At 39.6% G+C, this 11,590-nt stretch overlaps 1 protein-coding gene across 1 annotated transcript; it reads left to right on the top strand.

The window, feature by feature from the left end:
- The first annotated feature begins 5,287 nt into the window (after positions 1 to 5,287).
- On the top strand, positions 5,288 to 9,209 carry LOC130990894 (uncharacterized). The gene is made up of 5 exons (XM_057915122.1): positions 5,288 to 5,635; positions 5,832 to 6,994; positions 7,103 to 8,651; positions 8,736 to 8,885; positions 8,988 to 9,209. Exons 1-5 carry the CDS (start codon positions 5,288 to 5,290, stop codon positions 9,207 to 9,209), a joined length of 3,432 nt encoding a protein of 1,143 aa, XP_057771105.1.
- The last annotated feature ends 2,381 nt before the right edge of the window (positions 9,210 to 11,590 follow it).

Below are 11,590 nucleotides of genomic sequence, written 5' to 3'. Positions count from 1 at the left end.
TAGAAAAACAAAATAAAAAAGAATCGAAAATATATTTATTCAAAAAAAGATGAGAGAGGTCTCAAACTCTCAGAGGAGAGAATTTTTTTAAAATTTTAATCTTAAATAAATATAACGTATACATTTTAATTCAAATATTTATATAAAATATATCAAATTAAAGCTCTTATTGTGATCTTTATTTTGATATGAATATTATATATTTTATAATTAGTCGAATTTTATAATTTTAGAAAGAAATAAAAAAAAGAAGATATAGAAAAGTGAAAAAAGGGGGAAAAATGTAAATAAACCTTTAATTTTGTTATAACTACAAAATTACCACTCAATTTTGAAATCAATTTGAAATTGATTTCAAATTAAAATTTTGGATTATTTCATAATAAAAAATGCTACGTAGCTCATTTATTAGCTAGGGTTTCTTTCTTCTATCACAAATCTATTGAGACATTGTTTGGATTAGATTGTTAAATTATTAGGTATACTAGTACTCCCGCTCGTGCGATGCACGACCAACATTAAAATTGAATGATATTTTAAATAAATAAAATATACTACATATTAAACATAATTTAAATATGAATTAATGCAAACATGAATCTAAAAAATTGAGATTATCCATGATACAATCTCGATAAAACAAAAAAAAATGAATTTGAAAACATTTGAATTTTCAATTTTTGAAATACCAATTAATTAATTTTAATTGATAATGTGTATAAATGTATACATCATCAAATATCAAAAGCAATTATAAATGATAATGGGTATCATTATGTAATTTTTTAAATGCATATTCATATCATATTTATGTGGTCATTTTGTTTAAATACAAATTTTATAATAAAGTTCCTATGCAACATCCAAAGATTTGATTTGAATAAACATGACAACGATTATTTTTATATGCATCAAAATTTTTATTTGTGTTATTTTACCGATATTTTTTAACAATGGGTAAGTGAAAAAATAAAAAGAAAAATGATATATATGTAGTTAATTTTCAAAAATAAAATGTAGATGATATAATATTTAAAATGCTATTTTAAAGATATCTTTTACATTTAGTTCTTATTTCTCGTTCATTTTTTTCATCTTGTTTTTTTTAACACATTATGCATTTAAAATTTTCATTTGTGCAACACAGTACACTACAACAACTATGCAGCTTCAGATACCAACTATGCAATTAAAATTAACACATTATGCATTTAAATTTTTCATTTGTGCAACACGGTACACTACAACAACTATGCAGCTTCAGATACCAACTATGCAATTAAAATTGATACACTATGCATTTCAATTTTTTACTTGTGCAACACTGGACACTACATCAACTATGCAATTAAAATATATGCAACTATGCAATAACAATTGTTATAACTAAGCATTTTCGACACCGATTATACAATTAAAATTGATATACCTATACAACATCGATTTCAACCACTCAATTTCAATCAATACTATGCAACACACGACTCCACATCATGACTCTACAACAACTATTCATCTATGCATTTCAATTTTTCACAGCGTGTTTTAGTTGCACAGTAAATTAAATTCGGTGCACAGATGTCGTAATGCATATAATTGCATATGTATGTGTTGTAATTGCAAGGATATATGTTGATGGTGTACAATTTTATTTATATGTAGAATTTAGTTGTTTGCACAGATGTTGTAATGCATATAATTGCACAAACAACATAAACATGGTTGCATTAACCAATACAACGTGTCACCAATCATAACGGAGAAGAGGTAAATCTGCATTCTTTTAACCATACCAAAACTGCATAATTAAATGGCTTCATGTTCCTTCATTGTTGATAACCACAAGACCAATAGCTAAGCTACAGTGATGAAAATATTTGCCCAACTCCCCAAAAGATTCATGATAAAGAAAGACAATGTTGAGCTCGTTTAAAACAAAGCACACAAAGAAGCAACTTTGAAAGATAAAAGAGGGTGGGAAAGGGAAGTAAAATTGTGCATCATATTCCAACAACTATGCAATTAAAATTGTGCATCACATTTCAACAACTATGCAATTAAAATTGTTAAAAGTGAAGTAATGCCGGAAACATGAAATACCCCGACACCGCCGCTGCTGGTCGTGAAACACACAAAATGGAACACCACCGCCTTGTTTCTATAGCTGGATTAAACTCCGACTCGCCGTCACCGCCGCCGGATGTGAGATTCGTCTTTCAATTTTTGGAAAAAACTTCCACAACCGCCGACTTCACTAAGTTGCCGACACCTTCACAAAATCAATGCCGCCGCTGCCGGATTTCACAGAGATCCACCGGTCGTTGCTTCGTCATTCGCCTCCGATGCACAATTTCTCAGAACGCTGGTTCATTACTTGCACAGAAGGCGGCTCCTTTTTTTTTTGGAAACCCTAGGTGAAACCTTCTGAAAATTGCCGCTGCCGGATTTCAGAGAAGATCAACTGGCCGTTGCTAAGTCGTCCGCCTCCAGAATGGCAGTTTCTCACTTGCATAAAAGGTGGCTCATTCTTGTTTATGGAAATCTTAGGTGAAAGCTTCTGAAACTCGCCGCCACCATTGCCGGATTTTAGAGAAGATCGACCGGCCGTTGCTCAGTCGCCCGCCTCCACAACGGTGGTTCCTCACTTGCACAAAAGGTGGCTCGCCGCCGCCGCCTAATAATCCCGCAACCAAGTCGCCTCTTTTTCCAGATCGAAGGACCCCTTAAGTAAATCGCTCAGCCTCCGCCGCCGCCTTGCACAGATCGGCGTTCAAGTCCCTCGGCAACCGCTGGAGAAGCCTTCGACTTGTACAGATCGCCGTCACCAAGCACAGTAGCCGCCGCCGTCCAATAATCCAGCAACCAAGTCGTCGGCTGCCCCGTCCAAACATTTTTCAGATCGGGAATGTGGGTGCATAGACGGCTGCACAAATTATGAAAACCTAGATAAAAGTGAAACTGAATTTGGGGAGGGAAGAACGTGAAAAATAATTATTTACTGTATTACAATTCTACCCTTTTAATTTCAATTACATTTTAATTAGTAATTTAATTGTGCATTTGTAGTTTAATCTCAGCCATTTATTTTTTAAAATCAATGATTTAGATTAGGTTCCTAGTTTTCATCTTAAGGGGGGGTTTCTCATGTCATATTTGATGGTGACGTTTCCCTCTCCAAAAACCCTAACCCTAGCCCTTGCCCGCCGCTGAGTTTCCGTTGGTTTTCCGATCATGTTGCCTGATCTGCCGCCTCCCTCGGTGGATAGAAGTGCCCTCAACCTCCCCCCGGTGTCAACCAACTTCCATCATTCCTCGATTTCTCCTGCTGCGATTCAGGATACACGCAAACCTACTGATGCTTCTGCCTTGGGCAGCAAGCAACTTTTGAAGTCGGCTTCTGCTGGCCCCTCTGGCTCTCAGGCTGTCGGGATTACGGTCCCTGCTGTCTCCTATGCGAATGTAACTACGCCGCAACGTGCCAAGAAGGCGGATCTTCCGGCACACAAATTTCAAGCTCTTCGGCCGTTTCGACAGGGAGAGATGGGTATTCTCAAAGTCCCAAAAGAGATTCAAAACTTTCAAGCTTCTAAATTTCAGTTTGCTCTTATAGGCAGATTTATGATGAACAAAGGCGAGAAGCCTAGAACTACTCGAGAGCTTAAAACGGAATTACAGTCTATTTGGACGATCAAGAACGAATGGCATTTAATGCCAATGGGAAAAGGATATTATACTTTGAAATTTCATTGTAAGGAGGATAAAGCAATCGCCAAAGCTCATCTTATTTGGGATCTTTCGGCGGGATCTTTGAGGTTACGTGACTGGGTTCGTTTCTTCAATCCCTATAAGGAATCGTCCTCTTTGGCTCAAGTCTGGGTCAGGATCTATTATCTTCCTGTGGAATTCTGGCATCCCGAAGTCCTCTCTGGCATTGGTCGTTGGCTCGGACAACCGCTGAAAATCGATGGAAACTCTATTGATGATGATGTTGCGCACTTTGCCCGCATTTTGGTGGAAATCGATCTGGCTCAACCTCTTCCGGAGAGGATGTCGATTGATGGTGGGGACTATGTTTTTAATATTGAATTTAGCTATGAATATTTTCCTCTTTTTTGTCCGAGGTGCAGGATTACGGGGCACTCGGTGGACAAATGTCGTAAAGGGAAAAAGGAGTCAAAACAACCTGTGGAGGTAGCGAAGCCAAAAGAGCCAGAATGGCAAGTGGTTGGAGCCACGAATAATCCTTCACTGGATAAAGGCTTGGATGAAAGGGAGAATACGATCATGTTGTCGGAAGATGAGATGGAGGACCAACAGCAGCAGCTTTCAAAGCCGGATATGCCGAACCTGAAAACGAACAGATTTAAGGTTTTGGAGGATATGAAGTTGACTGATTTCGATGTGGCCTCTAGCAAGGACTGTGTTAATCAGGGTTTGGTGGAGGATAACAAAGACTCTCCTGTGGTGAACATGGTGGAGCAGAGGGAAAATGTTTTGGGATCTCCTGTGGATGGACCATCTGATACTTTTCATAGGGAGCAGCAAAACAAGACTCCTGAGTAGATCAAATCTCATGTTCCGGAGACTGATCAGACGGGGCTCTTGAGGATGGGAAGTATGGAATCTGTTGACAAGTTCGGACATAGAAAGTGGGGAGATTCTGATGCCAACAGAAATCAAGCTATTCTTACTGAGAGCAACAAACACACTGCCATTGAGAGTGCGAGATTGTCGATGGATCAAACAGCGGCCGATGTGGAGCAGGTTGAAACTGACACAATAGCTAACGAGGTGAACGTTCAGGATGAAAACAAAGTTTTGGAGAATGAGGCAAACATTCAGAGCCGCAAGCAAAGAATTAACGAGGGGCAAGATCTTCCGAAGCGAGGCCGGGGCAGGCCTCCTAAACAAGACCAAGCAGCTAGGAACCATAACAAGGCTCTTATGATGCAACAAGAAAGTATTAAAAGCCGGCTTAGGAAATCGGTTGAAGCTGGGCACAATCCGCGGGATTATATCGTTGATTATAGCAAGGATGTTTGTTTACAAACAATGGATAACGTGGTGAATAAACGTTGGGATAAGGAAGCGGAGCTGGGAGAACCCCAGCCCAAATTGAAATTCTAGTCTCATGAATTTCCTCGTTTGGAATGTCCGTGGCTTGACGGACGAGTCTAAACGTCTTCTTAAGGAACACTGCCGTTCCTTTTCTTCGATCATTTTAGGTTTAATCGAACCTAAAACTAGATTTCATAAAGTTCGGCCGCATTTTTGGAGTTCTATTAATATGATCCCTCGTCACCAGAATTGTAGAGGCCCCCGTCGCTCTAATATCTGGCTGCTGGCTCACCCTATGGTTCAGACTAGCATCATTTACTCTTCGGATCAGGTGGTTATTGCTAACTGTTGTTGGTGTTCGAAGAACTTCCGTGTGGCGATCGTTCACGGTGCCAACGATCAGATCACTCGGCGATCTTTGTGGATGGATCTTCTCTCTTTTGTTGATGGTAACACGGTGTTCATCGGCGATTTTAATGCTATTAAAGGTGCTCATGAGCGTTTAAGTTCGGTGATGCCTTCGAGGAGCTCTTGTAAGGAGTTCTGCGATGTGGTCTGGCAGGCGGTTCCTCCCTGGGCATGTGGAATCCCATCTGGATAGAGCTCTTTTTTCGGACAGTTTTGGTTGCTTATGGTCTAACGTCAATACTCATGCTCTTCCGAGGCTTACCTCTGATCATTCTCCTCTTGTTTTTCAGTGTGAGGCTGACTCGACTCACAATCGGCGTTCTTTTAAGTTTTTGAACATGTGGATTTCTCACCCTGGTTTTCAGGAAAAGGTTAACTCCTCCTGGTCGGCTAATGTGCATGTTCGATGCCCCATCTTCAAGGTGATGGCTAAGTTTAAAAGGCTGAGAGGTGATTTAAGGATCTGGAATAAAACTGTCTTTGGACATGTGGACGAGCTTCTTCAGTCGGGACAGCAGAATTTGTTAGAGATTCAGAATAATATTTCTCTTTTGGGCTATACCGATCAGCTGTTTGAGGATGAAGTGGTTGCTCAAGCTCATCTCAACGTTATTTTGGAACGAAAGAATAGTCTGTTACAACAGAAAAGTCGTGCGAATTGGTTGCAGGATGGTGATCGCAACTCGTCTTTTTTTCACCGTATGATTCGTTCTAAAAGGCATGGCACGAGGATTGAGCATCTTAAGATTGGTGACTCCTTTTCTTATGATCGGGATGGCATTCAACAGCATATTGTGGAGTTTTTTTCCAACTTGTTTAAAGATGATGGTGGGAGCAGAGTGGAGAGGATTATGATTGAGGCTATTGTCGATCAATTTGTTACTGATGCTCAGAACGACACCCTCATTGGGGTCCCGGATAATGATGAGATTACTGCTTCGGTTTTCGGTCTTGATGCCAATAGCTCGCCAGGGCCTGACGGTTTTAATGGGCGTTTCTTTCAGAGTTGCTGGCCCATCATTTGCGCTGATGTTGTGGCGGCGGTTCAGGCTTTCTTTCGCTTTTCTTATTTGCCGGCGGGTTGTAATTCTAGCACGCTAATCCTGATCCCTAAAAAGGATAACGTTGAGACTGTGGCTGATCTTCGTCCTATTGTTCTTTCTAATTTCTTCTTTAAGATCATCTCGAAGATCTTGGCCACTAGACTAAGTGGGGTGGCTGCGGCCGGGGTCACTCCGAATCAATTTGGTTTCATTGAAGGTAGAACGATACATGACTGTATCATGCTTGGTTCGGAGGGGTTTAATTGCTTGAATCGTACGGGGAGGCGTTCGAATATGGCTTGCAAGATTGATATTCGCAAAGCTTTTGATACGATGAGTTGGGAGTTTATTTTACAGGTCCTTCGGGTTTACGGTTTTCATGAGAACTTTATTCGTTGGATTTCTGTCATTTTCAGTTCTGCTAGGTTATCCATCCTCTTTAATGGGCAGCTGAGCGGCTATTTTGCTTGTTCCAGAGGGGTCAGGTAGGGTGATCCTCTTTCGCCGATTCTCTTTGGTCTCGCTGAAGATGTGTTGAGTCATCTTTTCTTGAACTGTGTTCGTTCTCGACATCTCATTCCCATGGATTTCAGTAGATCTACTCACTTTCCCACTCATCTCCTCTACGCTGATGATATTTTGATTTTCTGCAAAGCGTCAGTCAGGAATGCGCGGAAAATTAAAGAAATCCTGGATCTTTACGGGGAGCTATCGGGTCAGATCTGTAATCCGGAGAAATCTCACATTTACTTTGGCTCGGGAGTTTCTCACGTTATGAAACATGGGGTGACTCGACTTTTGAGCTTTGCGGTGGGATCTTTACCGGTTACTTATCTGGGAGTTCCGATATTTCAAGGTCGTACTCGGGCTTCTTATTTTATGGGCATACACGACAAAATTGTCAATAAATTTTCGAATTGGAAGGGTTTGCAGCTCTCTATGGCTGGTAGAATCTGCTTGGTCCGCTCGGTTATCCAAAGTTCTGTCACTCATTCTATGATGGTTTATCGCTGGCCAAAATCTCTGATTTACAGCTTGGATAGGAAGTGTCGGAACTTCATTTGGACGGGTAATATGGATAAAAAGCCTTCATGTCCGGTCAGCTGGTCCCGTGTCTGCGCTCCGCGTGCTAACGGCGGTTTGGGGATCAGATCGTTCACTACTATGAATAAAAGTTTTTTAATGAAGATGGTTTGGAGAATCATTCAGGGTAAGGAGTTTGCTCCTGCGATTCTTTGCACGGGGTACTTGACTTCCTTTAGATATGCTAAAATTTATTTGGCTTCCTCTCCCATCTGGACTGGTATTCTTGTGAATAATCTGGTTGATGATTCTTATTCTTATATTGGCACTGGCGAGCATACTTATTTCTGGCGCGATGATTGGTTGGGGTATAAGCTGATAGAGAGGCTTCATATCTCGAGCTTTATGATTGACTTCCTCGATCATGCGGTTAGTGATTACTTTTATGATGGTATTTGGCACTTCACTGCGGATTTTATTATCAATTATCCGGATATTGTGGTGGATATTTTGTTACTTCCAATTGGGGATGAGAAAGATGCTCGTTTCTGGAAACCTTCGGTTTGTGGGAATGTGACTGCTTCTCTTGCCTATGAGACTCAAAATTGTAACTTTACAAAGGTTGTGTGGGGAAATTGGATTTGGGAAAAATTTATCCCAGAACGTCGTTCTTTGACCTGTTGGCGTATCATTCATAAAAAGTTGCCCACGTTGGACAATCTTATGAGACGCGGTCTTTTTGGTCCAAATAGTTGCATCTTGTGCGGTTTAGATATGGAGACCATAGATCACTTGTTTTGGAGCTGTAATGTTCTGCGCCCGGTCTGGACGAGCTTCTTGGCTTGGTTTGGCAAAGAGGAGCTCTCTCTCTGCTTGGATATTCATAGCGTCCTGGTTGCTGCTTGGAATGAGGACTTCAGTCCCCAAGTTCGTTCTTTCTGGAAAGCGGGGCTTATTAATCTGTTGTGGAAAGTCTGGGATTGTCGAAATCAACTGACTTTCAATGATGCTTCCTTCCATCCTAATATTATTGTTAGTTTTTTGCAAGTGATGTTTAAAGAGTTGGATGCTAACTTCCCTAGGTTGGGCTGCTCTCACAACTCTTGGGCAGATTATACTGTGCTTCGCAAAATTGGGGTTTCTACGAGGGCGGCGCCGCCTCCTACTATGATTGAAGTTCATTGGTGGCCTCCGGCTGGACAGTGGATGAAAGTGAACACGGATGGTTCAGCTTTGGGAGCCCCGGGAAGCATTGCTGCTGGTGGCGTCTTCCGGGACAACTGGGGTTGGGTGCGTGGGTGTTTTCACTTTAAAGGGGGCACGGGGTTTGCTTTCGAGGCCGAGTTGCTTGCGGTTATTTATGCGGTGAATATTGCTTACTTTCGAGGATGGCGTTGGCTCTGGATTGAAGCGGATTCTATTTACGTTATTAATCTTCTTAACTCCCGCTCTCAGGATGTCCCGTGGCGTTTCAAGGCTGCGTGGAATCGCACGCTTCTTCTCCTTTTTGACTGCCGTTTGCAAATATCTCATATCTATCGTGAAGGTAATACTGCGGCGGACTCTATGGCTAATCATGATAGAGAGGAGGGTTGGTGGCCATATGCTATCGATGCCATCAAGAACGACGTTGCTTTAGATATGTCGACTCATAGTCGTGTTCGGATTAAGTCTTGATGCTGGTTGGGTTTGGTGTTTCTTCAAACACTTGGTGTGCGGCTCGGTTTTTGGGTTTGACGGGCTGCTTTGCGGGGTGTGGTGGGTCTGCTGTGGTTTGCGTGCTTTGGGCTTTGGTCCCAGATGGTTGGAAGGCGCTGGACTTTTTGCTTGGCTGTTGTTGTCGCTGTTTGCATGGCTGGTTGCATGGCGGCGGCTGTCAATTCCTGTTGCACGGTCTTGGCAGCCGGCTGCTCGCTGTGGCTGTAGCCGACTGGTCTTCTCTTCGCAATGGCGTGGTTCTGCACCGGTGTTCTGTTCCTCGTTGCTCGCAGGGAGTCTTGTGCGCGAGCTGCTCTTTGAGGTCTGGTAGTTTTGGCGACGGCGTCTCACCGGCCAAAACTACTAGCGTTGGGATGCTTTGCGGATTTCTTCTGATTGAGGTGCTAACGGCGACGGCTTATAACCGGCTGTTAGCTACCTCTGGTCTTGACGAGCGTGGCGTTTTTGTTGACTTACGACGACGGCGTCTTACCGGCCGTATTGTCTCTTTTTGCTTGCTCACGGCGACGGCGTCTAACCGGCCGTGTTGCTTTTCTTTTTTCTTTGCGTTTTCTTTTCTTGGTTGGCTGTTGGCGACGGCGTCTCACCGGCCCTCGGCCTACCATGTTTCGTTTTTTGGTAGGGATAGAGCCGAGATTGTTTGGGGACGATGGTTAGGCCGGAGTTCCCGAAACTTTCTCTTCCGCTCCTCTCCTTCTGTTCTCTTTCTGTTAGACGGGTACTCTTTTTCCTTTTTACGGTTTTTCCCACTGGGTTTTCCGTAAAAAGGTTTTAATGAGGCTCGGCCCTTAGTCTGCTTTTCTTGTGCTTTCAAGGGTTTTTTAGGTTCTTTTTCCTTTTCTTTTTTATATATAAAATGCATTTTAATAATAATCTTAAGGGGGGTTTCTATATATAATTATTTATCTACACATTTATATCAATATAAATTTCACTTAAAATTTTATTTTTAATATAAAGAGTTCTAAAATGAACAAATATAAGTTTTATCTGTTTAGTTGCATCATAATAAAAAAATAGAAAAATATAAAAAATGGAATATCTAATACAAAATGAAATAAAATATACATGGAGCAGATAAAAGGAATGAGAGATAAGAAGTGTAACATTGTATTTGGAGAAATGAGAATAGAGGAAAGATGATAGATGAGAGAGAAAAAAAAATTAAGACTTTAAACGATAATAACTTATTCATTTTAAATTTATTTTTTATAATTTTTATATCAACTTAAAGATCTTATCATTATCTTTAATTTAACATCTGTATTGAATATTTTTTTTTATGAATCAAAGTTGATGATTTTAAGTAAAGAATTAAAACAAAAAAAGATAAACGAAGAGAGAGAAATTTTGGTGCGAAAAAGTTATCATTAGACTATTCTTTTATATATTTATGGACCCTGCTATTTGGATCAATTTGATCCGGATCAAATCCAAAAAATAATTAATGTTCAACATAAAAGACATATTTACCCTTTATGTATTTTTTATTTTAATATGAATGAAATATGTATATATATTATTGGGAACATTATTTTCAATAAATACTTTTGTATTTTCAATGAGAAGTTTGACTAATTTATAATATATTTTGTAAATCAATATGAATGTATTTAATTACTCAATCATGCATTTGTTATCATGCTTTGATATTCTTTATGTATCTGACGTTTTTTATTAACATGTTTTACTTTTATTTTCCTGAAGTGTTTCTTTACTTTTATTTTTGTTATGTATGCTTTTCTTTTTTGTAAACACACCCTTTATTTAAATAAAAAATATTACAAAAACAAAAATATGATTGAATAGATACATTTTAAGCTCAACTTTTCGTAGGCATTTGATTGATAATATGTAAAGTGGTTTAAAATATACACTTAATTCATAAATTATATTATATTAAATATAATTAATTCATAATTTTAGGACAGGAAAATGTAAAGACTAAATTCAATGGATACATTTTAAGCTAAAGTTTTCGTACGCATTTGATTGATATTATGTAAAGTGATTTAAATATACACATAATTCATAAATTATATATATTGTATGAAATATAATTAATTTTTATATTTATTAACTAAAAATAAAGAGTCGAAATTTTATATTTTAAAAATAAATACATGTAAATGAAATTGTCACCTTTTTTTTTTTTTTTTTTTGGATCGGGAAAAGAAGATTTTATAAAAAGATGAGACGAGGTACCAGGGGTACCACAAAGAGGAACAACAAGCCAAAGAAGCAGACGACACCCAAAGAAACAACAGAAGCAAAAAGTACAAAAGAAGAAGCTCTGCAACCTCTAGGTAATGGCTTTTGACAGCCAAGATCTAAAATCT

Source organism: Salvia miltiorrhiza, chromosome 6 (assembly GCF_028751815.1).
Source record: "Salvia miltiorrhiza cultivar Shanhuang (shh) chromosome 6, IMPLAD_Smil_shh, whole genome shotgun sequence".
Taxonomy (NCBI): domain Eukaryota; kingdom Viridiplantae; phylum Streptophyta; class Magnoliopsida; order Lamiales; family Lamiaceae; genus Salvia; species Salvia miltiorrhiza.
This window is presented reverse-complemented; position numbering and strand designations above follow the sequence as displayed.